Consider the following 21,164-nt stretch of genomic DNA (forward strand, 5'->3'; position numbering starts at 1 on the left):
TAAGGCGCTGTTTCTTACATTCAAGGTTTAGTACTAAAATGCAAATATGAAGTATATAATTTAGTAAGTTTTAGTTCATGCTGCACACCAGGCCACATAAAAATAAGGCAAAATAAAATATTAAAATTATTCAGAAGTTGGATATTTATTCTATTGCCGTTACACCTTATAAAATGGAATGGCCTAATTACTCTTAAATGAAGATAAAGACAATTTAAGATCACGTTGTAACATTCACATCATTTGTTAAACATAATAGAAATGTGAGTTTCCTAGAAAAGAATGGTCATAATTTTAACATGCAGAGTTTGTTTACCTTCTATTATGGTGATCTTTGTTTAGGATTTTCTCCTCAGATATTAACGTTTTTCACTTAAAAAGGCTCAGGGAAAGTGATTTTTAAAGAGTCACTGTTACATGGTAATATGCATTTGGATGAGACTAGTATATGTGTAATATATATAGTCACAAGTTCTAACTTGCATATTAATTTGAAGAGATTTTTCATAAAATTTTATCAATATTAGTTTCTAATGGAAATTAGTCTTAGAAGTTTTTTGTTATTTGTTTGAGGTAAAGGTTTTTTTAGGAAGTTATAATTATGTTAGACTATCATGCTTTAGGGTTTAAATGTTGAAATGTTGGTTTTGTAACAAGAAGAGTTTGGTTTCTTGTTTGTGTGTTTTGGTTTGTTTTTGGCACGTAAAGAGCTATGTCCTGGAATTGGTGCCCAAACAATTTTAAGTGTGGTATGAACTGTTTATGTCATTGAGTAAAATTAGACACGCCTGTTGCTAATGTGAGAGGATGAAACATGAGACAGGGCTAAACTCGTGAGAGCGCTTTCTCCAGGGACAGTTGCTGAAGCTTCATCCTTTGCTCTCTTTCTGTAAGTCATGGAAAAGTTTGAAACATTCTGTCTTCGGTAGAGCTCAGGCCGACAGTAGTTCATTCGCCAGTGCACTTTTCTTAATAGCTAAGGTAAGCGCTCAGTTTTAACTTGGATTTTATATCAATACAAAGTACAACCTAAAAACCAAACACTTATGAGGATTCTTAATATTCTTTCTTCTTTGGTGGCATAATAGTTAATAAATTTAAAACAATGTTGAATAAATTTGTGTATCAGAACATAATGATATATCAAATATCAATAGCATTCTCATTTCAACTAAGTTATTCTGACTACTAATATGCTCTGTAGTTTTGGCATAATCCTATATTTCTAATATTTTTAATTTGTAGAATGCCAAAGGTAGCATTTCTGTATTATTGGGCATTGAAGTGTATCCTGTAGTTAATCTAGACAAAGTATCATCTTTAAGATCACCTGCTTGTAATTCTGCTGTTAAACTTTAGTGGTAGAATTACATTTGCTTTAGATTTTCTTGATAGTTTTGTTGTAGACACTAAGAAATAAACTAAAATGAGTGACAACAAAAGTCCAGTGGTTTTATAAGTTGGAAATAAACAAAACAAGAGCAAAATAGCAACCTGACTCCTTCGCTATTTTTGGAGTGAAAAAGGGAAGAATGTTTCTTTCCCCAAATCTGGAAGATATAAAATGCTGCTCAAAATATGTATGAAAAAATAAACATAAGTAGGGTAAAAGTACACATGTGCTAATGCTTCAGCTTACTGAAGTTATGAGTTCTTTCTCTGAGTTTTCTAAATTAATATATGACAACTAGCAAACACAACTTTTTTAAAGGAAGGCTTAGAAAAAAATAATAAGGGAAAATATAACTCAGCTGACTGAAAGATTTGCCAGCAGGATGGAGTAGCTACCAGTACAAAATGAACCACAGAATACACTGTTTATTTTTTGCTTATTTTCTTGCAAACATTTTGTAGGTACAAAGAGGCACCTTTGCGGAATTTAAAAAGTAGTGCTACAAGTTGGGGTTCGTTTTCTAGGTTCTAGGATTCATTTCAGATTGTCTTTCAAAGACAAATGAAAAGTAGCATTTCAATGTAGTTAGATATAGCATTCCAAGGACTAACAAATTCAGGTGTCCGAAAGATATCAGCTAAGCTTGCAGTTAAAATGCCGAAAATGAAATTGTGCCATATTGTCCTTTAAAAAATGTACTTGCTAGTCATTAAACTAAGTTGTTATTAAATTGCATTAAAAATTAAATAATAAATTATAGTGGGTGCCCAGTGTGTTCAGTTTTGCATAATTTATAGGACCTGAGGATCTCCCTGCACTCCCTCATCACAGCCCTTGCGTCTTCTCAGCTGAGGTGCCAGGGCTGTGGTTTCCTAGTGGGAAGGGAGAAACTACAGCATCCTGAGGATGACTCTGCTACTGTCCTGCTCCTTCAGAACCCGCCTTGACCCTCATGATACCTTCCTTTCTCTCCCTCCCTCCTTCCCTCCTCTTCTCTCAGCCTCTGTAGCATCTGTCTGGCTTTATTCTTCTCCAGACCTACTGCAGAGCCAGATAGCTCTACGACATTTTCATGAGGATTGCAGGATCCATCGCTTGCTACTTTGGCCATTTCGGATTCCGGCTTCATTTTTAATTGTTTATGTTATGCTGTAGATAGTTTTACGGGAACATTGGTACAGGAGTATTTAGTAATGTGTGGATTGGTAAAGGTCTCAAGACTTTTCTCAGAATCTGTGAAAATCTCAGTGCCTACTCAACTTCAGTAGGACTGGTGTGTAGGACCACTGAGGAACGGGACAAAGGAGGGCTCGCTGTGCCCAAAGGCGTTTGTGCTTCATCCTAAGCACCGGTGTGACCTTTGAACCTCTAGAAAAGGAGAACAGCGCAGTCACGTGGGTGCTTTGATAGGATCACTGCAGTTGACATGGAGAATGGATTAGGGACAGTGGAGGCGGCAGTGAAGGGCACCTTAAAACCCAGCTTCACCTTCGTGACTTGTTTAACTCTTTTTTTAAAATGCTCAATTGATTTTACTTGAGAAACATCTCTGGAAAGTCTAACATCAATGAAGAGGCTATGATTAAAAGTTTAGGCTATGGAGCCAGACTGCCATTTGACCTTGTATGAATTACTTCATTTCTATATGTCTCAGTTTCTTCATTTGTAAGGTGAGAGAAGTTGCATTGTAGCAGCTACCATTTTAGCAAGTATCAAATCTAGCTTATATAAGACAATTAGAAAGTTTCTGACTTCTTAGTAAATAGTAGCTTCCACGGTCATCACCATTCAATGCACCCTCTTATCCTGACCCCACACAGCGGGGAAGTCAGGAAGACGGGAAAATGACGGTAACTGGTCAGGAGCTTGAACCTGCTCCTCACAGTCCCCTAAGAAGGCGCACCAGAAAGGAGCCCTAAGCAGGCAGAAGACTCCAGGCTGGGGCTATTTCTGCTGTTTCTATGGAGGAAGTTCTCTACACGCAGCCATGGCTGCTCAGAAGGGGCGTGTGCATTCCAGGATGCAAATAACCCTCCTGGCATTCCCGGTGGCCACCTGCCTATCCCTAATGGTAAGGTCTATGAAGGAAAGAAAGGCAAGTGACTGTTTTCCTTTCCCATGAAAATCTTCCTTTCGTTCAACAGTTTAGCTTGTAACAAAAACTTTATATAAAATATTCTCTCTTTATTTTTATTTATTTATTTTTTTGGAGGACAGAGTCTGTCTCTTTCGCCCAGGCTGGAGTGCAGTGGCACGATCCCGGCTCACTGCAACCTCACCTCCCAGGTTCAAGCGATTCTCCTGCCTCAGCCTCCTAAGTAGCTGGGATTATAGGTGCCCGCCACCATGCCCAGCTAATTTTTGTATTTTTAGTAGAGATGGGGTTTCACCGTGTTGGCCAGGCTGGTCTCGAATTCCCGACCTCAAGTGATCCACCCACCTCGGCCTCCCAAAGTGCTGGGATTACAGGCATGAGCCAACATGCCCAGCTGATACAAAATACTCTAAAATGTTAACCTTGGTGAAACAATACAAGTGTGTTGTCTCCATACTGGAATGCATTTGAATGTGTGTATTTTGGCAACATTTGAAAGTCACTTTAAATCATCCCATTCATATCCCAAAGCAAAGGTGCTAATAAGGGTGGAAGTGAATAATGGCCCTGAGGCCATCTGAAATTTTTTAAATGAACTGTCAGGCCATAGGAAAAATACATATATACCACGTTTAATAAGAAACTTAATTAAGTGTACCTCAGGAATTTCTTTTTGCATTTAGTCTTGTAACTAAAAAGAAGCACAGCATAATTGATACATTGAAATAACTTCCTTTTCTCAAAATTTTCACTTAATATTGTGTGAACGTTTTTCAGAGTTAGAATTTAGTTATACGCAATTTTTAGGGACTAGGCAAATTGAAGGTTTTTTTTTTCTTGAGGGGGGCAGTGATAGTTGATTTGCTTAAAAATTTTAGGCTTAGTATAAAAATCAAAATATTTATAAAATAGATTACAGGCTACTTTATTTGCTGTTTGGTTAAACACAGCGTTCGTTTGTAATTTTAAGAATATTCTAAACTCCCTTATCCTTTGTAAATAACATCAAATTTAAGAGTCATGTCTACACAGGATAAATGGTACTGCAGTGTAGGCTGGTCCCCCTCACAGGGCTAGTATGTAATGAACTGGTTTCTGGATGACCAGTAAGGGGGTCTTTTTAATTCTCTCTCTCTCTCTGTTTCTCTCTGTCTCTGACTTCTCTAAGAAGTGTCCTTGGCCTCAGCCCACACCTTTCCCAGCTTCCTCTCCTAACCTAGCCGGCTTCCCTCATTGCCTGGTGCCTTCCTCTTGAGAGCATTCCCTTAATACAATACCTGAACAAGAATCCGCATCTCAAGCTGCTTCCAGGAAACCTGATGTGAGATAGTGTCAACCTAAATAACAAGCAAGCTCCCAAAGAAAAGATGTTCATTTGTGAATAGAGCATTGCGGTGGGAATATGAGGATTACACAATTGTTCTGAAATTAATCGGTATGATTATGAAATCTGTATGAGATTGCAGGCAGATGTCCTCGCGGAAGTATTTAAGGTTGTGGTTTTTGCAATCTTTTGTGATAATTTATGTTATCAGCATATAAGCATAAAAAATTTTTCTTTATGATCTTCCCTGGTTCTATTTGTCAGAGTTTTCTTAACATTAGTGACACCATTTTGATCCTGACAACTTTCACATAGATAAAGTTGAATAGTGTTCTGAGAAATCTATCAGTGTACCTGATCACTGTTTTGTTTTGTTATTTTTCTGAAACGGAGTCTCGCTCTGTCACCCAGGCTAGAGTGCAATGGCGCGATCTTGGCTCACTACACCCTTTGCCTTCTGGGTTCAAGCAGTTCTCCTGCCTCAGTCTCCAGAGTAGCTGGGACGACAGACACCCACCACCACGCCCCAGCTTATTTTTGTATTTTTAGTAGAGACGGAGTTTCACCATGTTGGCCAGGCTGGTCTTGATCTTCTGACCTCGTGATCTGCTCTCCTTGGCCTCCTAAAGTGCTGGGATTCCAGGCATGAGCCACTGCGCCCGGCCCCTGATCACTTTTAAATTCCAATTTTTCCAACAGCAATGGCTTAGACAGGTTCCCTGGGAAAGAGACTCCAAGCTGGAGACATGCGTGCCATGTATTGGAACCCATCTTGAAAAAAAATCCCTGTAGGACAGCAAAGGTGGCAAAGTGGGCAGAAGGAGATGTAGGATAGCACTGTAGCTGCCACGGAACTGCAGTCATGCAGGGCTGTTGCCTGCAGGGCAGGGGGCCGGGCTTTCATCCAGTGCACTGATAAAACGCTGGAGTGTGCCTCTCGTGGGGAAACACAGCCATGGGTGAGGCAGCTTAGTGCAGTCTGAAGTCATTCTCGTCATCAGCCATCACGCCCACAACTGAAGGGAGGAGTGTCTTGGTTCTGAAGCGTGACAGGGGTGACACAGCACCAGAGTCCACCCCTTGCATCACTCAGATCCTCTTGCCTTGTTTACCTAATTTGGGAACAGCTCCTCCGAGGGTTTGATTGATCTCTCTTTTCCTGGGGGAAGGCTGAGGGAATATTAATGACAGGAACTAGCGTCTCCCCTTATGCACATGGTCTCATGACTGCAGCTGAGACTTATCCATCCTTTTTCCCTCCCACCGCCTTCACCTACCCATTCAGCATTCTCTTCTTTCTTGTCTAACACCCTGGCTGGTCTGAGTAGCCTTGGGGTGACCCAGACATTCAACTCTGAGGGGTCTTAGCCTTGGTCACCAACCCCTAACCAGTCCCAATGCACTTGTGGTTCACACATGGCTGAGCATTTGCTCCCAAAATGGCCAGAGGAATACCAGCAAATGCCTTGCTGGTCCGTCCAGGTGACAAACATATTCTTCCCAGACAATTCTTGTCAGAATGGTGCGTCGTGTCCTCACCAGTGGTATCCCGTATGAGGAGGTGAAGTGATTGCAGCAGCTTGAAGATGACTGGGACTCACGTTGTGTCCTCTGATAGAAGCACTCCCTGCTGACTTCAAGTGGCTGCTTGGTCTTATTGAGGGATGCTGCTGTTTCTATTGAAGTTGGTAGGGTCTTTATTATTTTATTTTATTTATTTTGTTTTGTTTTATTTTATTTTTGAGACGGAGTCTCGGAGTCTCGCTCTTGTTGCTCAGGCTAGAGTGCAATGGTGTGATCTCGGCTCACTGCCACCTCCACCTCCGGAGTTTAAATGATTCCCCTGCCTCAGCCTCCCGAGTAGCTGGGATTACAGGTGCCTGCCACCACGCCCAGCTAATTTTTTGTATTTTTAGTAGAGGCGGGGTTTCACTCTGTTGGCCAGGCTGGTCTCGAACTCCTGACCTCAGGTGATCCGCCCACCTCGGCCTCCCAAAGTGCTGGGATTACAGGCGTGAGCCACGGTGCCCGGCTGTTAGGGTCTTTATTAAAGAACAGTTATGAGAGATGTATGAAGTATGAGTAAAGATAGAATAATTTAGGTTTTTAATTGTAATGCTATATCCTAAACATGGAAGTCTATTTGATCAATACAGTAGATGAGAATATACTTTATTCTGCCTGCCTTTAACAAATATGTATAACGGAGCCGTTACTATGTGCCAGACCCCACTTTAGGTGCCAGTTATGTAATAAACAAACAGACACCCTTCCCGTCCTCCTGGAGGTGAGCCTAATGAGGACCAGGCAATAAAAAGTAAAACAAATAAATGCATCATTATGTTCTAAAAGGAACTTTGAAGGAAACGAACAGGACACAGTTGCAGATTGTACAGGATAAAAGGGACAAGAGCAGGTGTTTATGGAAAGCCGAGGTCGGGAGGACAGAGTGGTGGCCAGGTGGTATGGACCAGTTTTCCCAGTAGTGGGTACAATGTGTGCAAAGACTGTAAGATAGGAAAAAGCTTATTCCGTTTGAGGGATGGAAAGGCTGGTGCTCCTGAGAAGGGCAGAGTGAGGTGAGATGGAGCTGGAGAGGCTGGCTGGTCCAGATGGAGTGAAGCTTCATCAGACGTGCAGTGGGAAGCCACGAGTGACTTTAAACAGGGCAGCAATGGTCCTCTTGTTGGGTGCCGTGTGGAGGTTGGGTAAAGAGAGGCAGAGTGGGTGGAGGAGACCCCCAAGAGGCCGCACCACCAGTGCTGGAGTGAAGCAGGGGCAGTGCAGATGGGGAGGCCAGGATGAGCACAGCTGTCCTCAGGATGTGGCAGGCAGGGCTTGCTGATGAAGTAGACGTGAGGTGGCAGAGAGAGGGATTGTGATGGCACTCAGGCTTCTGAGATGATCAGCTGGGCATGGCCGGTGCCATGGACTGAGATGGGAATAGAGAAGGGAAGGGGGGAAATTCAGGAGGTGAGGGGAGAGTTATTGAAAATTAAATTACCTTTTAACAAGTTCAGTTCGAAATACCAAGTGGAGATGTCAAACAGGCAATTATCAGATTAGAGAGTTCAGAGATGTTTTAGGTAGAGATAAAAATTTGGGAACCGTCAGCCTATAAATAATGTTTAACTACATGATAATGAATAGGATCACCTTGAAAGATTGATGGAAGAGAAGAGATGGTCCTAGACCAGTTCAGGCAAAACCCACCATTTAGAGGCCGGAGTGAAAGAGAAGATTATGAAAGGGCCTGAGAAAGTCCAGAAAGGTAGAGGATAAAACTAGGAGAATACTGATTTTAAGAAAAAAAGTGTTTTCAAGGAGGAAATAGCCAACCATTTCAAATAAAATGAAGAGTGAAATGAATTTTATTTTATTTTTTATTTTTATTTATTTATTTTTTTTTTGAGACGGAGTCTCGCTCTGTCGCCCAGGCTGGAGTGCAGTGGCCGGATCTCAGCTCACTGCAAGCTCCGCCTCCCGGGTTCCCGCCATTCTCCTGCCTCAGCCTCCCGAGGAGCTGGGACCACAGGCGCCGCCACCTCGCCCGGCTAGTTTTTTGTATTTTTAGTAGAGACGGGGTTTCACCGTGTTAGCCAGGATGGTCTTGATCTTCTGACCTCGTGATCTGCCCGTCTCGGCCTCCCAAAGTGCCGGGATTACAGGCTTGAGCCACCGCCCCTGGCGGTGAAATGAATTTTAAAAAGTGAGAGAAATAAAATAGGAAGTGAATATTGGATTTGGAAACAAGGAGGTTGTGTGATCCCTCTGACTGATATTAGCCAAAGCTAAATATGGCAAAATAACTTCTGGAAACACATCCTTCTATCTAAAGACTTGTGTGTTCTTTAGAAGGACCTGTTTGGTGCGGAAGGAAAATAGGTCAAAAATAGTTGCAAGCATTACTCATCATGTTGGTCGAAGGTGTTCTTACTCCGTGGTTTACCATCATAAGCCGTCCTGCCTTTGCACCTCTTGCTATGTGTATTAACCAGGACTGTTTCAGATGCAAGTGACGGAAGCCCAAGTCGAAGAAGTTCAGGTGAAGATGAAACTTAGTGCTGAATTTAGGATCTCACATGATGTTGTTAGGATTTCACCCCTACTCTCACCCTCTCTCCCTCTTTTCTCATTCTTCCTGATTTCTTCTCTGGCAGTCTCTCTCCAAGTGGCTAAGGGATGAATGTTGGCACTGCAGTGTTAGGTCCATTAACTTCTGATAGCAGAGGCCAGCTTCTCTCTTGGAGCATTCATATTAATTATGAGACAACCGACACTGGCTTGCTTGTGTCCCATGACTTCCTAATGGTATTCACCATGTCTGGACTGTTGATATACCCTGATTGGTCAGTATGTGCCACATACACACCTGTGTTACTGGAGATGTGCCCACATGACCGATACCTGGACCACAACCACGTGGAGCTGAGGAGTGTTCTAGGGATGGACGAGAAAACAGTAGGTGCCCACTATAACAGAGTACACAAGGAAAAAGTAGACATCGACTGTAATAGGACACAGAAGAAAACAGTAGGTGCCCACTGTAATAGGATACAGAAGAAAACAGTAGGCGCCCACTGTAATAGGATACTGAAGCAGACACAGGGTTACAGCTGAGCATCCAACAGTTCCTCCATATAGTTCTTTGTTAACATTAACTCAGCTCTCATTGCAGCCAACTACTAACTTAACCATTAGCTATTTGGGCACTAAGTCAGAGATTGATGGTAGGTATAAATCATGCCAAGAGCTGGAGGAGATTTGGTACCAAATAACAACTGGTCTTGGTTAAGAGGCTAGGTGTCCGTAAGTGCTGGTCTTGCTCAGTTGCCATTCTGCGTCTTGTTTCTGCTAACTCGTTAATGTTTCTGGATGTTGGTATTATTCCTTAGTCAAGTACTACCTAATGACACCACAAAAGCTTTAGATTTCTGATTTCTGAGAGCACCTGATAAAAACCAGGACAGAGCAATGAGAAAAGTTTGTCTGAATTGCCTACTTGTGTAAATATAAAACTGTGTTTTAAAATGAGCCTATAGCTGAAGTAAAAATCAAAACAAGACCAGTTTTGTAAGCTAACATTTGTATGCCTGTGGGTTTGAGCTTGTTTTATTTATTTATTTTATTTTTTTCCCCTTTTAGTCACTTGCCCTTTTGAATAAAGGTGTTTTCTTTTTTCAGTTCTGTTAGATTTTAAAGGGCATTTGTTCTGTTGGTTTGGTGTATTTTGTAGGGAACTTTTTAAAATGGCAGAGTTTGCCATTTTATTTTAAAAGTCAATCCTATTGTAAAGAAGAGAATGATTTGTTGACCTTTTAATCTAGATGTGTGTGTGTGTGATAAGGGTATGTGTGAATTTGGGAATTATGCTGATTATAACTTTTGATGACATTGATAATTATGATCCATCTATTTTGCTATATTTTGTGTGCTGTGCTGAGCAATTTGACTAAAGGATAAAGGAGAACTATTCTTGAAATTATTTGGTCATCTAAATATAGTAATGAAGTTGGGATGAGTATGGTAAATTTATTGAATTTACTATTGTAAAAGAAATATATATATATCAATTCTATAAATCTGAAAAAAATGCAAAAGAAATTTGGGAAATACTATTTTGAATGAAAAAAGGTATACTCTAGGAGGAAATTATTAATAATTTTTTAGTTTCCTTGCAGTATTTTTCCTATGGGTATATATTTTAATATGTATGTATTCTAACTTTTCATTTAACATTATATCACTAGAATTTCCCTAGGTTATTATATGTTTTTCAAACATACGTCACATACCCAAAATACTGGTTTTGTAATACTGCAATAATTTGATGAATTAATTACTGTAATTTTAATCCTTCTTCATTTAATGTCCAGTTTTGCCCCCGTACAGATAATGGTAAATTCAGTATCTTTAGGCACAAATTGTAGTTTTCATTTCTAGGTGTTTCCTTTGGGTAGGTTACTAGAATTGGAAGTACTATTGTTTGTTTGATGTTCTTGATACTTAGTGCCCAGTATCTTTTGGGGGATTTATGTTAACTTTCACTTTCTTCATCAGAGGAGCAGCATGTCTCTTTTTCAATCACCTGGCCAATATTACCTATTATCAGTTTTTAAATTTCCCTTAATCTTTGAAAACTGCTGCAGTGATGGTGTTTATTTGCATTTCTTTAATTCAGGGTGAAGCTGAACATTTTTGATATGTTTATTCGTCGTGTGTGTTTCTTTGATGTATAGGCATATTCATTGTTTGAGTTTTACTGGAATTTTTTCTATTTTTGCTGAGTTGAGATCATTTATATTTTAAGGATATTAACCTTGTCCTATCTTTAAGGCAAATACTTTTCCCAATTTATCTGCCATGGTGTTCTTTGTACCACACATCTCCTAGGACAGGCACCTCCCCTCTCCTCCTCCTTTCCGAAATGTTGGAGCTCATTCAGAACTATGTAAGTTATGATGCAAACAGTGAGGCAGAAAACACACTGAGAATTACTGCCATTAATTAGCACGAGATGAGATGTTTCTTGGAAGTTTAAAGGAAAATAGAGGTAAAACTCATGCAGTCATTCTCGAGACTAGCATAACATAGGCAGCCTGAATTTAACCAGCACAGTAGCTTGCTCCTTCCCTGCCAGTTCGCCTTCTGGAAGAGCAACTTGTATAGACGGGATGTCTCTTAGTTCTCACTTTTCATCGCCTTATTACGATCCGTGTGTATGGGCTTGTTTCTAGACTCTCTATTTTCTTTCACTTGTCAATTATTTGTCACTAGTTCATTTTTTTTGTTGTTGTTACTGTAGCACAAAGCTGTATCATCACAACCTGTAGGGTAAGTCCCACTCCCTATGCATTCATGCGTTCAACAAGCACTTACTGACTGCCTATTATGTGCACATAACTGATACTGGTCACGGTTACCCAGTCACATTGTTGTAATTGACTTCTCACACGGGTGACCTTGTCATTCAGAGGGATGACGCACCATGATGGTGCTTGTTACCTAGTAAGAAATTACCTATCTGGATATTAGAGCTAGGTGACATGGCTTATGAAAGACGGTTTTTGAAACTGTGGAAGGTAATTTTTCAGGAGTTTTCAGATTGACATCATAAGTGCTATCAGAGGTTTGCTAAGCCCCTAGTCAGCAAGCCCTGTGGCCAGAAAGGACCTTACCCAAGGCAGGTAGAATGCCATCCCTGACACTCAGGTGAATCTCCCATGAAGACTGCAAAGATGGCTTACTCTGTATCTGACAGATTGCATACAGCTGCAAAGAGAATTAGTCTATTGGAAGATAGATCTTAGAAAACAGCAGAGTGATAAAGCTGTGGAAATATAAAGCTAAGTTTAAAAAACATGACTGGTGAATGAGGAGGTCTAAATATATCTTACTGAAGCCCCAATGGAAGTAACTAGAGAAAATGTAGGGAAGACAATGGTTAAAGAAGCAATTGCCAAGAGTTTTCTAATTGAACTGAAGATAAGTTCAATTGAAAACAGACACTGACTCACAAACAGAATAAATTAATTCAAATTTATGAAAATCATTCTGAATCTGGAAAACAGTAAAAGTAAAAAAACTTTTTAAAATCCCAATGGAAAAAAAAAAGACATAACACTAACAGAAAGCTTTGTAGATACTTGTTCAATGAACTGTTGAAAGCAAAGTGGTGGAAATTTGTACTAGAAAAATATTGAAACCCAAAGTGGTATACCAAAGTCAGTATCAGACAGATAACTTTAAACTATTATAACTCATTCTTTGAGTTCTTAGAATTAAATTTCATTTCTAAAAGATCTGTTTTGTTCTTTCTCAAGCTCACCTTTTCAAAAATTTTACGATATTAACTCCTTTTGGGCGTTATCCTTGCATTTATAATCTTTCTATCTTAGACTCTTGATAATGACCTACCCAAACTAGGCATGACAATAAATATTGGTTGAAGTGAAGAATGTCATTTAGCGACATTTACCTAGTAGACACTATGTTCGATTCACTATATTATATGCTATGACAAGAATCAAATAATGTAGAAGACAGATTATCTGTCCTTAAGGTCATTTTGTTTTAAATAACAAACCTGGGATCATGAATTCAGAAGCATATAAAAGCAGATATTTATACCAAAACAAGTATAGTGCTTCACATCTGGAGCCCTATCCATTAAAGGATTGAAAACTATACCTGAGAGATGCATTGAAAAGCAATCAAAATTAAGTATAGCATGGCCGAGTGCGGTGGCTTATACCTATAATCTCAGCACTCTGGGAGGCCGAGGCAGGTGGATCACGAGGTCAGGAGATCAAGACCATCCTGGCTAACAGGGTGAAACCCCGTCTCTACTAAAAATACAAAAAATTAGCTGGGCGTGGTGGCGGCGCCTGTAATCCCAGCTACTCGGGAGGCTGAGACAGGATAATTGCTTTAACCCGGGAGGTACAGGTTGCAGTGAGCCGTGATCATGCCACTTCTCTCTAGCCTGGGCAACAGAGTGAGACTCCGTCTCAAAATAAAAATAAAAAAATTAAGTATAGCACCAACATACTTTGAAGGATGGTTAGCAGGAGAAATAATGTAATTTTCAATGACAAAATTTGTTTTAATAAACGAGTCTATGAAAATAAATTTAGTTCATGATACATTAAAAATTAGAATTCTTTATCTTGGAATATAGACTTTAAGTTCTAATACACTTATTTCACTAATTATGTTTTGTAAAGGGTTTGTAAGTAGATCACAAAGTGCTGTGCGTTATTCCAGTGCAGTTTCTTGCCAACGTGAATACCACTAATGCAGTTGCCTGACCCCCAAGTGCTGAAGCACTGATATTCTTCTCAAGCCTAATTTGAGTAAATACCTAAAGGAAGCTGGTTGAACCAGATAGCCTCTGAAAGTCTCTCCTGGCAAAAATGTAATATAGTGTCTAATAAAAATGAAAGCCACTTGTGAGTTGTGAGAAATATAAACAACAAAATCAACTTTTTAGAGAAATATTTAAATTGAATGTTTCACCTAGCGATTTAACTCAGGCTTATCGAGAGTAAAAGGACTTTTTTACACAATGCAGTCAACACTGGTAGATGGCACTTTAAAAACGTTAAAGAAGCCTATCACAAAACACGATATAAAAAGAATTACAGCTGGCAAGCTTTTTAAAAACAAAAAAGATTGGTAAATACAGCTCAAATATGGGAGGACTAGAAGGCAGGTCGCCAGCTTCCAAAAACCAGTGTGTGATCAGTATTTTCTTCCAGGGATGTGGGGTCCAGCTTCTTACTCAAGCTGTCAGCAGGGCAAGTGGGCAGATGTAGGGGGACTCAAGAGCCAAAGACAGCATATTCCCCAGGCTCCCCTCTTTTGGGAGAACCTCACCAGACTGAAGGAGATCTTGCTGAGTCTTCTGAGTCCTAAACAACTAATCACACTAAACATACCCTGTTTATGCACAAGCTTCAAATTGACTCATTATAAAAAGTTAAGGAAATTCTGAAGTAACTCCCAACCTATTTTATTGCTTGTTGTATGCTTGAATAAAAATGTCTGGGTTGGCCGGGCACAGTGGCACACGCCTGTAATCCCAGCACTTTGGGAGGCCGAGGCGGGTGGATTACCTGAGGTCAGGAGTTCGAGACCAGCCTGGCCAACATGGTGAAACCCTGTTTCTACTAAAAATACAAAAACTAGCTGGGTGTGGTGGCGTGTGCTTGTAATCCCAGCTGCTTGAGAGGCTGAGGCAGGAGAATCACTTGAACCCCGGAGGCGGAGTTTGCAGTGAGCTGAGATCATGCCACTGCACTCCAGCCTGGCAACAGAGCAAGACTCTGTCTCAAAAAACAAAAAAAAAAAGTCTGGGAATTTTTCCTTTCAACATGTGTATGTAATTAATTCAGCAAATATTTATTAAGCACATACTACATGTCGGCTGCTGTTCTAGGGGCCGAGGGTAAAACAAAATAACAAAATAGTTGCAAACCTCAGCCTCTCAGGGCTTATATGTGGGGGGTTAGCATTTACAATCAAATACGTAGGTAAAATACGTAGTATGCCTGGGGAGTTAAGTGCTGCAGGAGAAAAAATGTCAGAGGAGCCCGGGGAGCTCTGTGGTGGTGTTGGTGGGGTCTGTTGTTTCAATAGGATGATCAGGGAGGTCATTGACAAGCCATCTTGGAACAGAGAGTTGAGAGGAGCCATGCAGGCATCGGGGAGACCTTCCAGGCAGAGGGAATTCTAACTGTGGAGTCCTTGAGGTGGGGTCACACTTGGGGGACTCCTGGTCGAGTAAGACCACTGTTCCTGGGGCAGGAGGAGTCAGGGCGAGAGGGACTGGATGAAGGCAGGGAACCATGTCCGGGGGTGAGGAGTGTGGTTTTTGCTGTGAGTGAAATGGGAAGCCACAGGAAGGTTTGTTGCAGAGGTGGGGCATGAACCGACGCATGCTTTGAAAGGACCATTCCAGCCTCTACGTTAGAAATCGACTGTAGGAGATTTAGAGGCACAGGCAGGGGGACGGTCAGGTGGCTGTTGCAGTGACCCACGTGAAAGACCATGGCAGAGGTGCTGATTTCGGGGATCCAAGAGCTGTCCTCATCACAGGATTGCTGTCAGCTCTCCAGCAAACCACGACAAAATTGTTTTAAATGGATACTGAAGTTTTCTCAATGTTACGTAGGGGTGAACAAAACCATTATCCAGTAGACAGAATAATGGCCCCCAGAGACATTTGTGTTCTAATAACCGCTGGAGCCTGTGAAGAGGTCACCTTACGTGGAAGAGGAGGAGGCTCTGCAGGTGTGGTTATGCTCAGGCTCTTGAGAGGGAAAGGCCATCCTGGGTTATCCAGGCAGGCGCGGTGCTATCACAGGGGTCTCTGTGAGGGGCAGACAGAGGCATCGGGGCCAGAGGAGGAGGTGTGATGGAAACAGAGGCTCGAGCAAGGAACGTGGGCAGCTTCTAGAAGCTGGAAAAGGCAAGCAATGTCTCCCCTTCAACCTCCAGAAAAACACAGCCTTGCCCACGCTTTCATTTTAGACTCATAAGACCTATTTTTTGACCTCCACAACTATAAGATAAAATTGTGTTAAGCCACTAGGTTTCTGATAATTTGCTACAGCAATAATAGGAAACTATATATATAGGACTAGGAATATGTAGAAATAGAAATATACTCACATGTGTTCTTAGAAAACTTTGCTGGTTGTGTCCATCTGTAGCAATATTGTAAGTACTGTGCTTGCTTTTGGTTCAGACTCCCTGGCCACCCTTCCCCATCCAATTGCGCTCTCCTAGTCTGTCCTTTATAGAAATTCTGGAGCCATTATTTCAGATGATAAGCACTTTGAAATAAATATAATAGAGGGAAGTGGTTGAGAGTGACTGCGTGTCCAGAGAAGGAGGCTTCTTTGAGGAGATGGCACGTGTGCTGCTACTGAAAGATGAGCAGGACCAGCAGGGGAAGACCGAGTCCGGGACAAAGGTCCTAGGGTGAGAATTAACCTGGTCTGTTGAAGAGTACCGACTCTTCGCTTCAGTCTTGTGAGCAAAGGACACAATGGTGGTAGATAAAGCCAAAGACATCAGCAAAGTCCGGCTTAGATAGGGTCTTTTAGGTGATAGAGGCATTTGGACATTGTCACTGTGGTGAAAAGCCATCAGAAGGTTTGGAAAAATAGAGTGACTGGAGCTTACTTACATTTTACACATTGGCTGCTGGGTGGGGAATGGTTTTCAAGAAGGGAAAGAATGAAAGTGGATTTTTCAGCAGTGTAGTTGAGAGCAGTCAGAGTAACCTGAACTAGTGCGGTAGCAATGGAAATGTAGCGAGGTAGACAGATTTTGGATATATATGAAAGTTAGAATTGATAGGACTTGCTGATGTGGGGCTTGAGGGAAGAGAGAACCATCAGGGATACATCTGGTACTTTGGCTTGAGCCGCTGGCTGTGATCTAAGGAAGACTGGAGGAGTTCAAAGAAATGAGTCAATGAATAATGCGCTTATGAAATCATTAAACATTTAGGGGTTGAATCATGCTGGCTGTCAGTCCTGGATATTTGAAAATACTATGTGATGAATAGCCTAATTTTAGATAATCAGAATATGTGAAAATGCCTGTCGTTAAATTGGAAGGAGATTTAAAGATTTGTTTTAGACCGTAACTTATTTTTAACAAGGACAACTCCAAATCACCCCTAAAAATAAATGTGTGACTTTTGCACAAAAGAAATCCCAGAGAAGAGTGTTTATATTTTTCTGATTCATCTTTTTACTACATTTACCATCAGGAAAGTCTTCATAATCTCCCATTTTAACTTTGTAGCTAAGAAGTACTTCTGTTCTTTGTATAAAGGGAAAAATGAATACTTTTTTTAATTTTCTTTTTTTTCTTTTTCTTTTTTTTTTGAAATGGAGTCTCGCTCTGTCATCCAGGCTGGAGTGCAATGGCATGATCTCAGCTCACTGCAACCTCCACCTCCTGGGTTCAAGCAATTCTCCTGCCTCAGCCTCCCAAGTAGCTGGGACTACAGGCGCCTGCCACCACGCCCAGCTAATTTTTTGTATTTTTAGTAGAGACGGGGTTTCACCATGTTAGCCAAGATGGTCTCGATCTCCTGACCTCGTGAGACGCCTACCTCAGCCTCCCAGAGTGCTGGGATTACAGACGCGCGCCACCTCCCTGGCCACGGATTCCTTTTTAAAGATACCAGCTTGATTTTCCTCCCAATTAACCTTCGTAGAACTTGGTAACTTGATTATTTTAGGTTAATGCTTCAATTCCAAGTTTAACCCTGAAGCACTTTGATAGATACAGAGAATTTATTAACATCTGAAGTTACTAACATCTGAAAATATGGTCACTAGATTTCAAATGTTTATCATACATAAAATATTCTAAATGACAGATTAAATATCTCCCTGTGATTGAAACACAGTGACATGTTTCAGAATAATATTTAATTATCTTTTTAAAAAATCATTAATTTTGGAAATTTATGACTGGGATGAAAAATATGTTTTCAGGCTCATAGTAAATCAGTATTAACAAACAAGTTGACTCCTTCATTCCCTCTCTGTCTCTTTCTCTCTCCTCTCATGAACACACCCGTGGCAGATGGTGCGTGAGCAGTACACTACAGCCACAGAAGGCACCCACATAGAGAGGCCAGAGAATCCGTATGTCTACAAAATTGGCATTTATGGCTGGAGAAAGCGCTGCCTCTACTTGTTTGTTCTTCTTTTACTCATCATCCTCGTTGTGAATTTAGCTCTTACAATTTGGATTCTTAAAGTCATGTGGTTTTCTCCAGTAAGTATCACTGTTTTCTGGTAACCATGTTCTTGTTTTGTTCACTGTATCACTTCGTCTATATTATATTGATAGGAGTTTCCTTTTATGTGATTAACATTCATTTCTTTGCTATCTGGATCAGAATTTCAGGAGCAAAATATGTATGTAGCATTTACATTTTTCCCTTTTCCTGAAACCTCATTGTGAACTATAGTGTGTTGGTTTTGTGTATTTTTGCTGTAATTTTTTTCATTAGTCATCTCTATATAGTGGGAATATTGTAATAGTCTTTAGTTTGTGGTTGATTGAGTCAAGATTATTTACTGATTATTTAATTCATCAGTTTGTAAAACTGTATAAATAATTTTCTTAATTTTCATTAATTCATAAATATTTACTTTAAATGGCACTCTCCTTTAAAATTTTTTTTTATTTACAGGTAATCAAGTTACACTTTCATTTTTTAAAGACCCTTTACTAATAGACAGTAAATTCATGTATACACTTCAGCATTCAGCAACAGATTTAGTAACTAAAACGTCAATCCTAAGGAATTCATATTCTATTTTAAACATTCTTATGTTTTAAAGATCTACATAATTTTGTATTCTTTGATAATATTTTGTGTACTTTTCAAAAAATGCTTAATGTAGAATGTCTTAATTTTACAAGATAGCCACAGTGAGACAAAAATATTGCAGAGAACATCGCAGGCAGGTCAGTCTGCTGCTTACATGCATCTGAAGGTGTGATATATGCCCAGGCCCCTCCCTCCCTTCCTTCCTTCCGTCCTTCCTTCTTTTTTGACGGAGTCTTGCTCTGTTGCCCAGGCTGGAGTGCAGTGGTGCAATCTTGTCTCACTGCAACCTTCACCTCTGCACAGGCTCTTTCTGAGAACAATGCTTGAAGTCATTCATTCTGAAACACCTTCTATTATTATTCTTCCTCACTTTCTATGCAAGTATTTCTATCCCACTATAGTTCTAGCCAGTAGATACATTATTTATTTTATTGACATAATAAATATTTTTGTTTTTATATATGCAAAGAGGTAAAATACCAATCAAATCAAAATATAGTTTGAAACTGTGTTAGTATATTTGATGTAAATATGAATGCAATCAATATAAATATATAATATAAGCTGTTATAAATTATAAATATTATAAATATATATGAACAATTATGTAAATATATTCAAATTAATCCAATTTAAGTTGTGATTTCTCGGTTAAAATTTATAAAATCACTATTTCTACAGCATCACATTAGTACTTAGTCCCATTGGACAATGTTACTTCATGAAAGTGGCACAACTAACAGGGTACATGTTTTTGCACATCATATAAATTTTAATATCTAAATATAAAATAGTTTAACATTTTCTGGAGACTGAAGCAGTGTTAAAGTCCTCAAATTATAAACTATGGGATTTGCCAGAGACAACTCTGAATAGAGAGCCCTGCATCAGCCTGCTGTAAGACTGTCAGTTATGCAGAAGGTTAAGAGAGGCAGTGTCCTGAGTAGGAGGCCCATGGAAGGGCCCAGGAATGAGGAAAAGCCACCCACAGCCCAGCACGTGCTGAGCAAGGACAGACTTTATCTGGAATGAATGATGTGCATTATTTATGAAATAAGAGTGAATTAATTTTGTAAACTATTTGACTGTAAAGTGACAATATGTCTACTTTATAATCTTGTCATGTGGCATCTAAAACAACTTTGAGGTATTATAAATGTGGATTAAATTAAGTTGTGCCAGCAGCTGAGTCCATTTCACTGATGGAGAAGGGCTCCCCACAGACATTAGCACAGACGTTCCTGCCGTCACCGCAGCTGCCCATCCCCTGCCCTTTCTACTGAGATATGGTCGAGTGTGGTATTTTCTTCAGTTAGGAACCTGTTGCTAATTGGTAGTGAGTATTCAGGATTCTTTAGTGCTGTCTTTAACAAAATAAGAAAAACTACTACTAACATTTATGGAATCAAAAGGCAAGATACCCAAAGGCACTAACCTACAGAAAATGCCAGGCCTTAATTGGAAGATGCCAGTTAGACTTTGCATCATTATTCTCAAAGTGGAATGACATAAATGATGTAATTCTCATAGGTGCGTAAGTTTGATTTCTTACTTTTGTAATTATCCCATATGTTTTGAAACAGTAAATCGTAAATTAACATATGTTTTAATTCTTACTGATTTGAAAGATTTTAAAATATAAGATTTCATGTTCTATTTATTTTAAATTTTATTTCAAGAACAAAATTAACACAAGATCTACCCTCTTAACAGATTTTAATTGTACAATATGATATCATTAACAATAGGTACAATGTTGTACAGCAGATGTCTAGAACTTACTCATCCTGCTTGATTGAAATGTGAAGTTCATTGATTAATAGCACCCATTCTCACTTCCTCAGCCCCTGGTAACCACCATTCCACTCTTTGTTCAATGAGTTTGCCTACCGTAGATACCTCATATAAGTGGAAACATGCAATATTTGTCCTTTTGTGCTTATTTCACTTTGCATAATGTCCTCAAGGTTTATCCGTGTTGTCTCACATTGCAGAACTTTTTTCTTTTTTAAGATGAATAATATTCTACTGTATGGATATACATTTTCTTTATTCATCTGTTGTCTGTAGACTTTTAGGTTTTTTCCACATCTTGATTGACTACTATAAATAGTGCCACAATGAACATGAAAGAGCAGATACCTGTTCCAGTTCCTGATTTCCATTCTTTTGGATAAACAACAAACTATCGGAAAAGGAAATTAGAAAAACAATCCCATTTTCAATAACATCAAAAAAAATGCAATATCTAGAAATAAACTTAACTAAGAAGATGAAAGACTTACATAATGACAACTATAAAATACTGATGAAAAAATTAAAGACACAAATGAGAAGACACCCCATGTTCATTGATTGGAAGACTTGGTATTAATAAAATGTACGTTCTACCACAAGTGATCTATAGATTCAGTGCAATTCCCATCAAAATCCTAATGTTATGTTTTTTACAGAAATAGAAAACACAATCCAAAAATTCATG

The 21,164-nt window shown here is 39.7% G+C and overlaps 1 protein-coding gene across 2 annotated transcripts in view; it reads left to right on the forward strand.

Moving 5' to 3' along the window:
• The first annotated feature begins 827 nt into the window (after nucleotides 1-827).
• SGCG (sarcoglycan gamma) overlaps nucleotides 828-21,164 on the forward strand; it is an 81,545-nt gene continuing 61,208 nt past the window's right edge. The window contains exons 1-3 of one of the 2 annotated variants that reach the window (XM_025364598.1): nucleotides 872-981; nucleotides 11,618-11,646; nucleotides 17,926-18,120. In XM_025364598.1, the coding sequence (XP_025220383.1) occupies nucleotides 17,926-18,120 (195 nt within the window). In that variant the 5' untranslated portion in view covers nucleotides 872-981; nucleotides 11,618-11,646. Of the gene's footprint in view, nucleotides 982-11,617; nucleotides 11,647-17,925; nucleotides 18,121-21,164 lie in introns of both variants that reach the window. The other variant, XM_025364597.1, reaches the window with a different exon arrangement.

The sequence above is a fragment of the Theropithecus gelada genome, chromosome 17, assembly GCF_003255815.1.
Source record: "Theropithecus gelada isolate Dixy chromosome 17, Tgel_1.0, whole genome shotgun sequence".
NCBI lineage: Eukaryota > Metazoa > Chordata > Mammalia > Primates > Cercopithecidae > Theropithecus > Theropithecus gelada.